The sequence below is a fragment of the Aspergillus tubingensis genome (genome assembly GCF_013340325.1).
Source record: "Aspergillus tubingensis WU-2223L DNA, scaffold_7, whole genome shotgun sequence".
NCBI lineage: Eukaryota > Fungi > Ascomycota > Eurotiomycetes > Eurotiales > Aspergillaceae > Aspergillus > Aspergillus tubingensis.
In genome coordinates, this window is record NW_023336281.1 from 2019148 (window position 1) to 2035002 (window position 15855).

Below are 15855 nucleotides of genomic sequence, written 5' to 3' on the forward strand. Positions count from 1 at the left end.
CCGACAGATCTAAGATCGACAATGTACATAGTAAATGGGGAGGATCGAGCGTAGGGCACTGGCATAGATTCTGCTACCAAGCGCGTACTGTAAGCACAGGGGTGCGGTAACGTATGGAAGCTTACTGGTAATATATCGATCTACACGGCATACAGTATGCGTACTGATACTAGCTGTATTCCATCACCTTAAGTCTTCCTGGGCGACATAAACGTTCATGAGGCTCATCATCACAGCCTGAACATAATTTTCTTTGTACGTCCTCACTCTTCCATATTAGATCTGACATAACCCGAGACCTCTTCATCACCTCCCATCTCACCCCAGAATGGCATTTGGTCTTTCAGACATCCTTTGGAATGAGGTCAGATCAACGATGGCCATTGTCTGTCCGAGGAGAAGACTACAACGATCGAGGTCGAAACACAATGCAAGCATTTCAGGTCATACAGAGCTCAAGTTTCTTACTGTCTTAATAAGTTCGCTGACGATAGACTGCTACAAGCTTCCCACCAATTGCGTCCTCCAGCCTCATATCGGTTTGTGGGCTGATTCGAGGCAATACCATTATTTTATCATCTTACACCACTAATTGATGGTGCCTTATTTCCCAGAACAAGTGGGCGAGACAGAAGATCAATTTTGTGATGGCTAAGTTTCACATGTCCTCCATAAGGTGATGGAGTTCGGCGACACCATGGCCATCCGGCTTGGCCTAAGACATGAGTTGCAACCATTGAAGAAATAATACTGACGCCAAATCTAAATATGCTGCGGCTCTCTTTCCTGGAGAAGATGTCTGCCCACAAGTCTCTTCAGCTCGTGCATTGGCCTTCCTACATCTACCTCCATGAACCATCAGGAAAGCACCAGCGCAACCTACGTTGACTGCACGAAAGCTTCTGCATCCGGCTGCAAGATCTTCAGCCCGAGTTTCTCTGCGGAGGTGTAGTGTCGATGTTTTGAAAATCGGTTTGTCAATTAAAGAGTCCGGTTGACTCGGCTCGGTTGTCGGCAGCTGATAACTACCTCTTGAGGCCGAAGCTCAGGTCCACAACCGCCATGTGATGCTTGGCCTAACTCTCTTTACTATGGAACTGATACTCAGGCATAATGTGTGGCCGCTTCAACTTCTCAGGCTACAGGTATACAGATGGGTTGATAGCTACGCTGGCCAGTCATCTAGAGAAGTTTCAGACATAGTTTGTGCAGTAACACAGGATCATGGTTGCCGTGGAATCCGATTGCAATTTGTTGGTTCGTCACGGCTTGACCCGCTCCATTTGCGCCACAGAGTCTCTTCTAGACCCTCCCGCCTAGTGCCTCTGATCGGAAGCTTTGCCGGATCGGTATCAGTTCCAGTGTCCCAGTTAATTGCTTGGTTTTCCAAGCTTTGACGCCGGTCTTGGGTTATGAGGCTCACCACAGGCAAAATCGCTTACCTACGAAAGACAGCAGGGTAAGTACATCTTGTCTCGCACTGTAAATACTACTAGCATCAAGGGTCCAATACCCTGTGTTACAGCCACAACGACACGACAAATGGACGGGATATCCCTGGTAATCATCTGACAAGGCTTGCGGGGCTCGACCGGCAAACCCTTCAATTTAGTCAACGCGTCTGTCCACTTTAGGGTAGAAACGGTCGATCATCCATCCGATTCCAAGGCTAGTCGATCTCTGTCCGTGAAAACGGCAATCAAGTCAGGATACTTGCCTATCGAGCTGCAGCCAGCCCGATATCCGGCGTATGACGAACATTCCAATTAGCCTGTGATTCTAGGCAGATTGCCTAAGCAGCGACAATTAAAGTATCAATCGCTCCTACGGGGCAGATCAGGCGAGAAAAGTGATGATTTTGCTAGTGTGGAGATGTTTCGGCGAAATACCGCTGTTTGGTATGATACAGTATTTCCTATATATAGCTGGGCAACAGCTGGGTATTGAAGCTTATCTAATCTCACACCTACTGCCTTACCACAAGATGTCGTCGTCGTCAGTCTTCGACAATATTCCGATGGAGACGGGCTAGCCCCCAGATTGTCGGTGTCAGCTTGCTTTTTTCTTCGGGTCTCGTGAATTGCAATTTTGGTCCTTTTAATCTCCATCAAGCAGGGAACCAATGGCATGATAATGATCTCCTTACAGGGTGCTGTTTCGGACTTGGCACGTATAAGCATTACGAGCATCATTTATCGGCTGTACAACCTCCCACGCAAGTGTCAACTGACAAGTCCAACGGGCCCCCCATATGACTAGAGAGCTGGGCAGGATATGCTTATCTTGACTTGCAAGTCACGAGCTAGACGACATATGGGCTTCTTCGTCTGCCCGTTTTGAACTCTACGCAATTCAGCTGATAGAGAGATAACCAACCGGGTTTATGCAATATGGACGGCACATATGACTACCCACGGCCTGGTAGCTGCCAATGAGTTGGTGATGGTGTTGACCATGGTGAGTTTTCACAGTTCTGTCCAGGGAATTGCCCACGCGAACAACCAAAAGCTATCCCGTGAAGGATGGGATCGCCAGATCGTCCTGTCTAGTTTGGGCCCTAAAGTCCTGGATTACCCGATAAAGCACGACCCCGGGTCTTGTCAGTGGTTAGCGGGTAAGACGTGATATGTAGGGTGACTGCGTGAGAAGGAGGGGTAAACGGACATTAACTGGCGCTGATTTCTGCGAGCCTATGAATGATGGCTGCAATAGGAGGGTAAGGTCAGAATGAACACGTAGTCCACCCCCGGCTTACGAGGCCGGCGTTCAGCAACCATCAGTCCATAAGTGCTTTAGACCGGGAAGCTTAAGGTCTGGTTGTTGCTAGGTGACGGGGGTATTACAGCTAGCCTACATGCGCAGATTGGTCGACATAGTTTTCTCTATTGATCTGTTGGGAAAGTCAAGTGAAGATTTGCTTTTGTTGCTTATGAGCATGTCAAGGGAAAGAACAGCACTGACTACATGAATCCGGGCGTAAGCTGCCTTGCGTTGACAGGAGGCTTAGATCCCAGCAGCCTGCGCAGAGCCGTCAAAGAAAGAAATACTAGCTGTTCGAAGCAACTAGTGGCTGAGATTTAGCCCCCATATCAATGCCTCGAGCCGGTGCCGGTGCCAGGAAGCAAGCTTACTCTTGAATGATGTGGCTGAAGAGCCAGGTGTCAATTCATGCCCGTAATAGTCCTGTTTTGTGGACACGGTTGTTTGAAGATCCAAGCAACTTCAACCTTCATCAGAACAAGAGGTCCCATTGGTCTCTTCAGCATCCACGATCTCCGTGGCTGGTCTCAACCTCCAGATCGCCCCAAAAATCGGTCGAGGGAAAGGGAATCTGGATAGCCAACCAGCCAACCGGAAGACAGCGCAGTGAGGGTACGTCATGTAATGTATGATAAATGTCAGTAAGGAACCTCCTGTATCTGACAGGGTATGTATGGTACCGTGACAGGGAAGGGTAATATATGTAGTGCCTAAGGCACCAACAGCCGGATTGGCTGGAGGTTGGCCGCCTTGCTGCCTTAGCGGGATTCCCTCTCGACGATCCGTTTCCAACCTTTCGTCGTTTCGTCTTTTTCCCGCCTCGTCTATCCAGACCCAAAAGTCTACCAAACCTCATTCATTTTTCCCTTCTCTTTCCTCCCACCTCCTCCCCCGCCACCCTCTCTTACTCACCCTCTTCCATATCCAATCCGATTCACTCTGACTTTCCTTTTCTTAACCTAGTCCTTACCTCTACCGATTCTCTATCCCCTCTTGTCATTCCTTTTCCCGTTCGCTTCCTGGGTGCTACCTCCCCTCCCTTTCCTTTCCCACTCTCATCACCCCTTCTTCTCCCCTCTCCCACCCCCCCCAACTCTTCTATTTCCCCGACGCTGTCTCCGTCCTCAATTCTCGCCTGGTCCAAGTCCTTGGCTCCTTCCTGCCAAGCTGACTCGGACCTGGGTGTTAGGCTCCCTCGTCCATGCCACGTTCATCGGCCACGGCTAGGAAGAGTCATAGCAATCGGCATGAGAATGGTCTCGTCGGTCCCGGAAAGAAAGTGAACAAGCAAAAGTCCAATGGAAATCTGAATGGGAACACCAACGGCGCCTCTGCCCCGAACTCTGGTCCCTCCACTCAAGTCGACTGGCCCGCATCTCGCTCTTCCAGCGATTCGGCTTTAACCTCATCGGCAACCACGGCAAGCAAGGTCAACGGCTCGGCGGACACCTCGAAGGCGGATGGCAACGGGCGCGGCTTGCTGAACGGGTATGCTAAGGGTAACGCGGACATGTCTTATGGCCAGACGAATGGCGCCGTGCCCCAGAATGGCGGACTTGCCGGACAGGCGTCGCGGCGAACGGAGAAGCCGGCGACCGGTTCCAAGAAGTCGGGCTCTATCAATCCACTCCAGCTCGCGTCGACGATCCTCAAGTCCTGCCCGATGTACGACACGATCGCCATTCTGATCTTCCTTTTGCAGCTGCCGCCTATGGTTCTCACTCTGGTTCAGTTCCTCTTTGCTTCCCTGACCTTTATGCCTCCTAGCGGTGCAGCGTCTGGCTCCTTGACCTCCAACTTCGACATCTTTCAGGGCCCCGCCGGAACTCCTTCTCTTGGCACAATGATCGCCATGGATGGATTCTGCTTACTCTTCTGGGGCCTTTTCATGTGGACATGGGCGCAGAACTTTGCGCTCGATTTAGCTCATGTTCAAGTTGCCATTACGCTAGGTGGAGGAGGTTCGGGGAAGAATGGAGGGGTCAATGCTCTCTGCGTTGGCATTGTTCTCGTATTACATCTTATCCGCAGTAAAGGTATACAGGATTTTGTTATAGGTCATCTGCTCTCCGCCAAGATCGTCTCGCCTGATTTCTTATCGCAATATTCACATCTCATGCCCCCCGAGTTTCGTCGCACGGAACCGCAAAGCTCCCCAAGTTGGATGCGCAGTCTCCTCGCCGTTCACATCTTGGCTCAAGCAGGCACCGCCATGGCAAGAAGATCGATGGCGAAAAATCGGTCACCGGCTCCCCCTCGCAACGGCAAGCGCGTTGATACCGAAGCCTCTGCCGGGTCGCAGACACAAATCGATTCTGCGTTCGAGTCCGGAGCTAGCGTATCTTCCTACATCGGTGCCGATGGTCAACTCGTTACGCCGGCAACTCATAAGGATGGGAGAGACAGACTCATGTCGGCAAAGAAACGCAGAAGGCAAGCCAATCAGGTCCGGAGCCGTCAACCGTTCTGGGCTGCACTCGCAAGCACGAAGGTGACGGTGATGAGGGAATATGAGCATTCTAGGGCCCTCAACAAAACCGGCAGGGGCCTTATGATGACAGAAGAGGATCTTCAGGGCATTTCGTTGGATGATGGACTTGTTTGGATAACCGAAGTCGATAGCTCTACTATCAAGTTTGCCGCGGGTGACTTCACATCCGTGGATGATCCCGCGCTTTCCGGAGTCTGTGAAACTACTCGTCCGGGAAATGATGAAACGGAACCTTTCTACGTCTGTGTTAACGGCGCATTGTGGGCAACGGCAACGATCACCAAGGTGCAAGACGCTCCGAAGGGGTCAAACACGGTACACTGGCGGGGCGAAGTCTCGGGACTTGCTCCTAATTGTGCCTATACTTGCTCCTTCGTGCGGAGCGATACTGATGAAGAGATCTGTGTCATGAGCGTCAAGACACCTGCTGCAACTGACGCGGAACAAGGTAAGGGAATACCTCGTTTGGCCTCCGGTTCGTCCGAAACAGTTGGCTCACATCGGCCACCAGCAGTCTCTTCGATCCCAACTCCTCCGCAACCTTCTTATCGTCCGTCATCACCGACCACTACGCTCAAGAATTCGATCATCAACGCCGAGGTCAAACTGAATGAGAAACGCGCCCGGTTAAGGAAAGCCAAAAACGACCACAAACTCGTCATTTCCAAAATCAGGAAGGAACTGGATAACTACAACCATCGTCTGCAGAGTGGTACCGATGAGAACCGACAGAAGCAGCGCTCGTTACAGCTAGAGAGAAACATTAAGCAAACGGAGGAAATCACAGCCGCTCTTGAAAGCCAACTCGACAATCTGGAGAACATTCCCGAGGAAGAACTTGAAGAATGGTCGACCCAGAAGTCCAAGTACGAACGGGAGTTGGAACAACTCAACCTGGCTAAGGAGGAGCTCGTTTCTGCTCGGGCCGCTGTTGCTCGTGAAGTGTCGTCATTGGAGTCGGAGCTGAACTCAGCTATCCAGAGAAAGGAACGTCTTCAGGGCCGCCGTACTAGGGTCAATGAACAATACGAGCGGATCGTCTCTGCCAACGCCCAAGGCTTGAATGAGCGGGAGCGCCGTGCTGCGGAACAATTTGCTCGGGAGCAGGACCAGGCGAAGTTAGAGGCCAACTTCAACGAGCAGTTTGCCAGCATCAGCCAATCCGTGCAGGAGTACCAGATGCGCACCAACCAATTGTGGCAGCAAGCTGCTGCTATTGAGCAAGCCATCCAGCAGCAGCAACAGCAGATGCTCTTGGATTCTGCCCCGCTTACTCCCGAAGGGAACCTGCCTGGCACCAACCCTCTGACTGAGGCACCTGGCATATCTTTGGGAGCATTGACAACGACTGCGCCCAGCACCCGATCTCTCCTGGGACTTAGCTTTCCCGCGCTGAAGTCTAGTCCGCTGCAGCATGCCTCGTCCCCTGTTGGTGCCGCTTCGTCTCATCCGACTAGCCCAACACAGCCACCTTCCTATTTGCAACACTTCCCGACTTCCCCTCTTGGTAACACCGGCAACTACTTCGATACGGATTTCAGCTACCGTGACCGGTCTTTTTCCAACCGGTCTGCGCACAGCAGTCTCTACGGTGCTGATTTCTTGGACTCTAATCGTCGTGGACCCTTCCAGCTTGATCTCTCCGACACGGTCATCGAGAAGCGGATGGATTCGGGCTCCGAGGGGGTAACTCCTAACCCGATCATGAGACCCATCTCCACCCCGTTTCAGCGGGCCGATAGTCGTGGTAGCGGAAGTGGAAGCGGAAGTAGCGGTGCAAGCGGTAGTGGAAGTGGCAGTCCCAGCTCGACGGGTGGTAAGGGCAACTAGGCGAGGTGAAGGGACAAGTCTGTGGTTCTCCCCACGAGCTCCATCTGGCTTGTTCCGGGTTGCGTTATGGTTCCAGTTCCTGCTTGGTCGTGTTCATCTTCAGACGTGATGCTCAAGGTTGTATGGTGGTTTACCTGCTTCGGGGTTCCTTGGCCCAGACGAGTCCGCGGCCGCCGTGTGTCTTCCGTCTTGGTATTCCATCGCCTGTGAACAAAGAAATCTTGTGTCATATGTAGAGCCTATTCATAATTTGCCGAAAAGCCTGTTTCTGCACATTTCGTGGTTCCATTGTAGATGTCCATTTTAACGGTAGCATCGTAGATGGCGTAACCCATGAGTTGCTGGTCAACAAACAGCTCCTTGTGTATCATTTAGACCATTCTTTATCTACTAAGTAGTATATATTCTACGCCTTAACATCACTATAATACTTAATTCGTAACTGCTATTCGCACCGTCTTACACAAGTATTGGTAGACATAGATTCTTACATACCCCATAGTGTATCCTCATATCCCTCCACAACTGCTCTGAACAGGCAATCAAGACCCCTCATTCTATTCAAGTACCAAAAACAAAGAAAGGCAGGCTTGTAATATACAAGCACAGCAAAAAGATATATGCGACACCTCTGGGACTCGAACCCAGGCGGGCGAACCCACAGGCTAAACAGCTAGTACGGTGAGGTAGTAGCAGGCCTGCGCCTTAAACCACTCGGCCAAAGTGTCTGATTGGTGGATTTTGCCTCTAGATGGCTATATCATGCCCGCAGCATGGAAGCATTCGCATCCTATATTAGGAAATTAACTCCACAATCCATGATCCGATGACATGAACAAACCTCCAAGAATACCTATTCACATGAAAGCCCCTGCTGAATAGCATCGAACATGGGTGCAAGTAATTTGCCGCTCCATGCCTTCTTCATCATCCCTGACGGCCTACAGCGAACTAGACTTTCTTACTCAAGTTGCGGAGAGAGAGGTTCCTGGAGAGAGGACAAAAGGTACCCCAAAACTAGGTAGTGTATACCCAGACTGCAAAAGACCAACAATGTCTTCCAGCCACTCTTCAGAAGGACTAACTAACACCAGTGACAAAAAGAGAAGGGGCCACATATCAATGGAATGTGAATATTCGCCACACAAAAAGAATTAATCGACACCTCTGGGACTCGAACCCAGGCGGGCGAACCCACAGGCTAATCAACTAGTACAGGAATGTAGTAGCAGGCCTGCGCCTTAAACCACTCGGCCAAAGTGTCTAGATCTGATAAAGTGGCGGCTGGAAGCGACTTGGAGCTGTACAAGCGGAGCGAGCAGTGGTAACTGGAGTTCCAACTGATTGGTGATGGAGTTGATCTTCCTGTAGGATGTCCGAGTAAATGACTTCTATCTGATGGGTCTGGAGTAATATCAGGAATATTATTCTTAGCCTCATCCATACCTCGCATGCCGTGTAGGGAGAGGACTGAACAATTAGGTCGATGGTCTAATCTGCTAATTACTTCCGGAGTAGAGTACCATGGCACATGCATCTCGCATACTTGACTTAACCATCTCTGCTAGGGTAGGGGTCATCACGTACATATGTGTGCTGTGAAATGCAATTAACCTAGCGTAAATATGTAGACATATGCAAGAGATCACTGGTAGTAAATACGGTATCCGATTCCTCTTAATGTGCCATGTATAGCTACTTTATCCTCATTATCAGCACATCATGGAATCTATTACCTTCAGGATAGAGAGTCACTAGAGGCAGCCTCGCCACCATCCAATGAGACACTTTGGCCGAGTGGTTTAAGGCGCAGGCCTGCTACTACCTCACCGTACTAGCTGTTTAGCCTGTGGGTTCGCCCGCCTGGGTTCGAGTCCCAGAGGTGTCGCATATATGCATTTCTTTTTGCTCATCTCTTGATAATAGGCATTTAGATCACGATGCTCTTTGTTTTTGTCATGATTTCTTGTGGTGCTTTGTTCCTAAGGCAGGGAAAGGTGACTATATGTATGATGCTTGCATAGTATATGGTATGGAGAATTTTATGATCGATTATTTCTATGTACATGTAATAGAGATATTGCTTGTGAGATCCAGCCGAAACCCAGGATATCAAGTATGCGTAATATACAGAGGTAAGTAACTCCTTGAGAGGCTACCGGCACTCTAATAATATGGTGTGTATGGCCCGTATCTAGAGCATCGGGTAATATAAGTGGAGAGTGGCTTGACCAAAGATTCTGAAAGCCGTCTTTCATATCTCGTGGCCCATTTCCCAGAAGTGAGTATTTGCGTACGTCAGGCAAAGGTCTCCAGCCTTTGTCTCGGAGTCAAGGCTCAACAGCTCTCCTGAAAGCGCTCGAACAACAGTTCCCACGACGATCGTGTGGTCCTGGACCTGGATACTCTGCGGGTGGAGCTGACACTCCAATACGAACGGAAAGTCTTCCGGTCCCGTGGTCGTAGCATCCTGCTTCCTCTGCAACAACGGAAGAGGTCTCCCGGAAGTCTCATCACCACGAAGGGAATGTTCATGCGCAACGAACTCATATTCACTCTTGCCTTCCAAGAGGGACAAATTGTGGTTGCCCTTGGAGAAGTCCCGTGCAAGGGTAGCGGTTGTCTGTCGGGGAGCGAGGAGGTGTACAAGGAAGCGCTTCGACGATTGAAGCGCGCTGAGCGTCTCAGAGGGCCGGCGCACGTTGAACGATATGACGGGTTCCGGACTGAGGGTAACGGTGTTGAAGGAGGAGACGGTCATTCCGCGGAACGCCTTATCTGCCGGACCGTTGGGATCGGTGGCCGTGATGATGGCGACAGGGTAAGGAACTCGTCTCATCAAGAGGCGGACTTGATCGGATAATGAGGCGACATCATTCTTCGTATGCCGAGCCCCTTTCAAGTCGGATTGGGAATTACTAGCGGCTGCGGCGACTTTGGTGACCGTTCTGCGAGATTGCAGTTGACCGTATCGGAGAGCTGTTCCAATAGATGGTGCGCATTGCCCTTTACAAGGAAACAATCAGTTAATGAATACTAATTGAGAGCATACCGAGTATCCCAACTAACCTGTGAATTGGCCCACCGTCCGACAGGCCGCAAGTATAGATCTAGAGTAAGGAAGCATTATTGTGCCGCGGCGGACGGAGCTCGCAGCTCACGGAAAGACGGGCGAAAGAACAGAGGTGAGGAAAGCAACAGAAAGACTCTCGGAGCCCTCCAAAGTCATCATGAAGACGCAAACTCAAATCCCTCAGCGGTTCAATGGGCAACCATACTAGCCACCAGACCGTAACACGCAAATTGATGGGTTCAAACAAAGTCGAGTTGAAACTCCGCGACAAGAAAAAGAGCAACCCACGGGATGCTGACATAAACCCCGTCGTTCCGCCCCGAATAATTTGTCTTTGGCCAAAGACAGACTGGAAGATCACCGCAGCGTCGCAGTCTCCAGTCCAATTCTCCCACCTAGGCCCGGTATATTCAATCACCTCGCGGGCGTCCTCTCAATTACCGATTTCTCTTCCGGTCGCCAAAAAAAGAAAACCATGTCCCTCAGCACTCCTCTCCGCCGCACCGCGGCCACCACCTCCCGTGTCCAGACCTCCACCAGCTTCATCTGTTCGCAATGCCGACATGCGTCTCTCCTTCGTCGTCCTAGACGCCCTTACCAATTCACCCAGTTGATCACCCTGACCGACGGCAGCACCTTCACCCACCGTACCTCTTCTCCTCTTCCCGTCTACCGCTCGACTCGTGACACTCGCAACACTCTGCTCTGGAACCCTACCTCAAGCAAGCTGAAGAGCGTCGAGGATGATGAGGCTGGTCGATTGGCGGCTTTCAGAGCTAAGTTCGGTCGCAGCTGGGATGTGAACACGTCTGTGGAGGATTCTTCCAAGACGACGGACAAGTCGGCACAAAGTAAGGAGGCTGCTGCTGCGGAGGCCGCTGCCGCTGCTGAGGAAGAGGACGACAACTTGCTGGATTTGATCAGTTCGTTTGGTCAGGAGGAGCAGCAGGCTTCTCAGAAGAAGAAGAAGGATTGATCTGATTGATTGATTTGATTGGGTTGGATTGAATTGTGCCGGGGTGTATGTATGATGATAGTGTGGGCGATTTATGGACCTTTTATTCCAGTTTCTTTTTTATTTCTTCTCGATGTTGTTGTTATACGATACAGATCTTGCTCGGCTTTATGTACAGTACATCATACCATTTGAATGGAGTTTCAGCATCGGTGGTTCAAGACTTGTTTTTTCCCTGGAGTGTAGCCATTGCACTGTCTTTGAGTCGATGTGAATGAACATGATAAAAGCCATTACTATACTACATTGGAGAAGCCATTGATATCAGGGCGCTGCTATAGTGATCCATCCCATTGAATACGTATAAACGACTCGCCATAAGAAAATGAACAAACGTGCGCCGCTCCTCTCAGTAAGCAGGCAAAGTGATAATTAACGTTGCGTAATACCGCAAAGCGGAGGGTGGAGGGGACATCAACAAGTCGTCGCTTTTCTTTTGTACAGAGTCTGACAGGTAGGGAAACCGCCTATGCCTCCTCTGCTGGAGTAGCTTCAGCGGTTTCCTCGACTGCAGGGGGCGCCGAAGCATCGCCAAGTCCTGCGGTGCCGTAGAGGGGGTTTCCTTCTTCACCCGCATCCAGCTGCAAGAGGAACGTTTCCCAAAGCTCGATCAACTGTGAGACCTATATTAGCAAATATTTGTGACAATTGTATACTGGAAAAGTAGCTGCTCACCTCTTTTTGGGCTTCCACTGCACTCTCCAAGAAGGTCTCAACCCCAGATTTGAAATCCTCCACCTTCTCCTTCTCGAACCGCTGGAGCTCATTTCGCATAAGCCGACCCATATCCTCGAATAGTAGCCGAGCCTGGTGAACCTTTCTCTCGGCATCGGCCACATCGGCGTTGACTTGGGTCAGACGATCTTGCTGCGTCTTGCCCTGCCTGAGGAGCTTCTCTTGCGTATGTTTGCGCTTCTGCATTTCCGCTTCCGCCGCGTGCCAGCTGTGAAAAGCCTTCTGGCGCTGGGAGAAAGCCGTCTTCACACTTCCAATCAAACGAAGATACTCGTCGATTGTGATTCCCAGAGTGAGAACATCCTGTTGAGCTTGGCGTTCGTACAGCTCCCTTATGCGTAGCTGTAGGTCGGAAAGGCCATCCAGGGGGGTAGAAAGCGCAGGAGACAGCTCGACAGCTGCCAATGCATGAAGGGAAGCCGAAAAGTCGCCAGCAGCTTCAGCCAGTCCTTTGCGCTGCGCCACCACTGTGTCGACCGATTTCATCAATGCCTTCAACTGATTCTCCAGGGCGTCCATGTAGATCTTGCGGTCATGGAACCACTGAAATTGTCAGCACGGCTACCTGCTCGCACTCGTAGACAAACTTACATCATCATGCTCGACGAACTTTCCACCACCACCGACGTTAATGCCAAAGGAACTGAACATGCCCTTGTTCTGGCCAAGGTCTGGTTCCCTGTTTTCCTTGTTTTTCACGTCCATGTTGAAGGTTTCGCTCTCGAGGAAAATCTTAAGATCGCCATCATGCTGGAGAATAGGGTGTGCCGCGATTTTGTTCAGCATCCGCTCAAGAGCAGCCCTCCTAGACTCGACGAAGTTCGTATCGAAACGGCCCACCGCTTGCTTCTCCGGAGGAGGGGGGACAACAACACCGGGGTTGTTGTTGTGCATTGAGTTATAGAGCCACAGGAAGTCACGGTATCTGCGGCTGACCGTAAACTCCGGTTGTCGGTAGGCTTTGGAAGTCGTCTATATGTAGCATGAGCAGTGTCCCACAGCATCCCACTAGAACGACATACCTTGGTTCTCACTTGATACACAATATGACTGCTGGTGAGGTCTCCAACTTTGTGCGGATCGCCGACAGTGATATCGAAGGTCGGGTTCGCAGCCTTTTCCACGCTAATACTGGGTTCTGATTGCCGTTTCGCCCCTTCCGCCTCACTCGGGGGTTGTACCGGCGGAGGTCCTCGAAATCCTGCACCATCCTCTTCCAGATTCACGGAATCCGCCAAGCCAGTTCCTGCGGACGCTTGGGAGGCAGATGATGTGGGACGAACATTGCGCCCTGAGAACTCCTTCTGCGGCGGGGCAGGTGCCTGCTCAAGGGGACTAGTTTCCGCCTTATCCCCGAGCGGACCAAGGGGATCAAACGAGTCATCCACCGCCTCTAACTTCGTCGCTTGCGCATTGATCCTTCGGGTGCCTCGCGGGCCTCGTCGTACAGGGGAACGGGGGGCACTGGGGCTAGCTTGTTGTGTCGGTTGGTCGGGAGCTGGGAGATGTCGTCATCAGGTTAGAAAGCTCGGACAAGAGGTACAGGGATGCAAGATGCTCTTTAGGGACATACACGTTTCCTCTGCTTCAGATCGGGATGCTTGATGGGTGGTGCTCGATTGCGAAGGCACGTCTGCATACCTGCGTTAGACGAAGCACGATGCGATTGTATCCGTGACTGCCTGGTTGCTTACCGCCCCACGGGGAGTCACCAGCGTCGAGATCCATGAGAGACGTGGGTATCAAACTGGGATAGATCGAAATTCAAGAGGTATCAATTAAGAATAGGAATTAGCTGGAGAATCGAAAGACGGCGTGAGGGGTTGGGGAGAGACCGCAGTCGGGGGAGTTGGAGGGAGCGACCAGGTTGCCGTAGTCCGATGATCCGCGCCGTTGTCCAAGTACGGATTAGGGTTCCCCCGCCAAGCTTGATGGAGGACCTTCAGGCTGACCTCCATTTGAACTTGCAACTCTTCCCAATGTTTCTCTATAAGAATGTCTTTTCTGCCTATACAAAGACATGTGGATTTCTATTCAATGCTTACAGTCAGTTTGGTGAGCTCAAGCACTTGGCAAGGAACACACTGGCCTGCTGGATGGATTCCAATACCAAGCCAGTACATTCCCCGAGATATATCTTAAGCACTCAAATTCCCAGCCCCTTTTTTCTTACAAAGAAGTACTGGAGTACAGTATTTCTTCAAGTGAATCAGTTATTTATTTCATATGTATCATCATCATAGCCGTGCGGCCCAATACAGAAGACCTCCAACTGCTGGACTACGCAGAATTGAGCGTTTCAGCGAACAATTCCTTCAAACTACGTTTCTTTCACCCAAGGAAGACCAAGCTTGTGCATCTCAACAGCAAGCTGGAACAGGTAGTCTAGACTCTCGCACTGAGTCTTGGCTTTGACGACGTCGTCTCCCCACACATAACTAGACACATACATGAGCCCGCCGTCACTCGAAAGTCAAGGGTTAGAAGATGAGAACTTACATTCCGTGTCTCCGCACAAGGACAGCATAGGTGTCCGGGTATTCCTCCATCGCCTTCTCCAAGCTTCCCGTGAGGTCTTCCTCAAATGCGGTGTTATCGATGATCGGGATGCGAAGAGTATCGAAGAATCCCATCATGCCCTTGCCCTTGCCACGGGGGATACCCTTGATCTGCTCAATGTTGCTGATTTCAAAGCAGGCGTTCGGGCCCTTTTCGCGCTCAACCAGGAGGGTCACCAGGACCGCCCACTGAGAATGAGTGTGGATACAGCAGCCAGCCCCGCGCTCAAAAGCGGCAAGGAACAGTGGCGTGCATGCCGAGGGCTTCAGGTCGAGCGGCTTGCGAATGTATTTGCGATCGGACGGAGGGTACTTGGGCGTAGGGAATTCCAAGACGAAGATGTTGTCGGATTTCATCATCTCCTTCTGCACACCAGAAGGAGCGATGAATATATGGTTATCGCGACGAATGGAAGTCTAATGCATAATAAACAGTGATCAGTTAGCGGTTAATCACGATCGCTCTAGAGGTGCAACATTGCTTACCCCGCCACCAGTACCGGTGACCCAGCCCCAATTGTAGAACCGGCGACAGAGATCAGGGATCAAGTTGGCGGGATGCTCGGGGTCAGAAGACTGGACCAAATGGTCATTGTTCTCCTTTTGGATTTCTTGGGCCATGGCGATGGTTATTGCGCGTGGTTGGAAGATCGATTAGATAGGAGACAGCTCGGGGCGATCGGCTTTAGAGTGATTGTCACGAATCCTCTAGCGCTAAATCTGCAGTAGATCTTCCCTAGATCCTGCGATGAGAGAAATAGAATATATATTGGAAATACAGCGACACTGCCTTGAACGTCGTACAGGTGAGGCAAGAGGATGTTTGACAGAAAAATAAAAAAACTGTCAGGCGGCGGGGAGGGGAAAGCAGAAGCAAATCACCTCACTAACGCCTTTGGGTGGATTAAGGTAGCGGGGGGAGTGTGTTCGCGCCATCGCCGACCATTGGTGGACAAGCAACGGAAGAAGGAAGTAATCCATCTAGTAGTCTGAACAGCGTGAGTCTGTGTAAATCATAGTTCCCAAGAACAGGAATAATCGGATCTTTTATGTAGGTCATTGAAAATGGACCACAAGGTCCTTTACTTCATCCAGTAATAATACCTACTGTAAACATTCTTAAGCTGCTGAGAAATAAATTACATATGACAGTGACTGGATTCCAATTCTATGAACTGCAATTCTTCTAGACTCTGGGTCTACTTACTAAATTAAATACATCCCGAGGAACGGACAAATACCAGCAGCCGATTTGCACCCGCAGAACATTGGAGAAGCGCGACTAGCCAGATCGGGCAGGCGGGACCTTTCCACAAGGAGTCGCGGCAGCGGAAGAGGCCACCTTGAACTTCCCAGCTTCATGCATTACCTTGCGTCTTCTTATATAACCATC

At 50.9% G+C, this 15855-nt stretch overlaps 5 protein-coding genes and 3 non-coding genes across 8 annotated transcripts; 3 read left to right on the top strand and 5 right to left on the bottom strand.

Moving 5' to 3' along the window:
• Positions 1-3961: 3961 nt before the first annotated feature.
• AtWU_05644 (putative ubiquitination network signaling protein) lies at positions 3962-7081 on the top strand (the record flags this gene model as incomplete). Its single annotated transcript, XM_035500754.1, has 1 exon — positions 3962-7081. One exon carries the CDS (start codon positions 3962-3964, stop codon positions 7079-7081), a length of 3120 nt encoding a protein of 1039 aa, XP_035356647.1.
• Positions 7082-7704: 623 nt separating this feature from the next.
• AtWU_t144 lies at positions 7705-7809 on the bottom strand. The gene is made up of 2 exons: positions 7772-7809; positions 7705-7748 (listed from the first exon to the last, which is right to left on the bottom strand). It is a non-coding gene; the product is annotated as a tRNA-Ser (tRNA).
• Positions 7810-8240: 431 nt separating this feature from the next.
• On the bottom strand, positions 8241-8345 carry AtWU_t145. Its single transcript has 2 exons — positions 8308-8345; positions 8241-8284 (listed from the first exon to the last, which is right to left on the bottom strand). It is a non-coding gene; the product is annotated as a tRNA-Ser (tRNA).
• A 519-nt stretch (positions 8346-8864) lies between these two features.
• AtWU_t146 lies at positions 8865-8969 on the top strand. Its single transcript has 2 exons — positions 8865-8902; positions 8926-8969. It is a non-coding gene; the product is annotated as a tRNA-Ser (tRNA).
• A 366-nt stretch (positions 8970-9335) lies between these two features.
• AtWU_05645 (flavin reductase family protein) lies at positions 9336-10208 on the bottom strand (the record flags this gene model as incomplete). The annotated part of the gene is made up of 2 exons (XM_035500755.1): positions 9336-10087; positions 10151-10208. 2 exons carry the CDS (start codon positions 10206-10208, stop codon positions 9336-9338), a joined length of 810 nt encoding a protein of 269 aa, XP_035356648.1.
• A 421-nt stretch (positions 10209-10629) lies between these two features.
• AtWU_05646 (mitochondrial 54S ribosomal protein bL31m) lies at positions 10630-11130 on the top strand (the record flags this gene model as incomplete). The annotated part of the gene is made up of 1 exon (XM_035500756.1): positions 10630-11130. One exon carries the CDS (start codon positions 10630-10632, stop codon positions 11128-11130), a length of 501 nt encoding a protein of 166 aa, XP_035356649.1.
• Positions 11131-11636: 506 nt separating this feature from the next.
• On the bottom strand, positions 11637-13632 carry AtWU_05647 (sorting nexin 1; the record flags this gene model as incomplete). The annotated part of the gene is made up of 6 exons (XM_035500757.1): positions 11637-11783; positions 11845-12447; positions 12496-12876; positions 12927-13402; positions 13478-13537; positions 13599-13632. The coding sequence occupies 6 exons, from the start codon at positions 13630-13632 to the stop codon at positions 11637-11639; spliced, it is 1701 nt and encodes a 566-aa protein (XP_035356650.1).
• A 592-nt stretch (positions 13633-14224) lies between these two features.
• On the bottom strand, positions 14225-15083 carry mde1 (methylthioribulose 1-phosphate dehydratase MDE1; the record flags this gene model as incomplete). The annotated part of the gene is made up of 3 exons (XM_035500758.1): positions 14225-14342; positions 14404-14879; positions 14949-15083. The coding sequence occupies 3 exons, from the start codon at positions 15081-15083 to the stop codon at positions 14225-14227; spliced, it is 729 nt and encodes a 242-aa protein (XP_035356651.1).
• Positions 15084-15855: the final 772 nt, after the last annotated feature.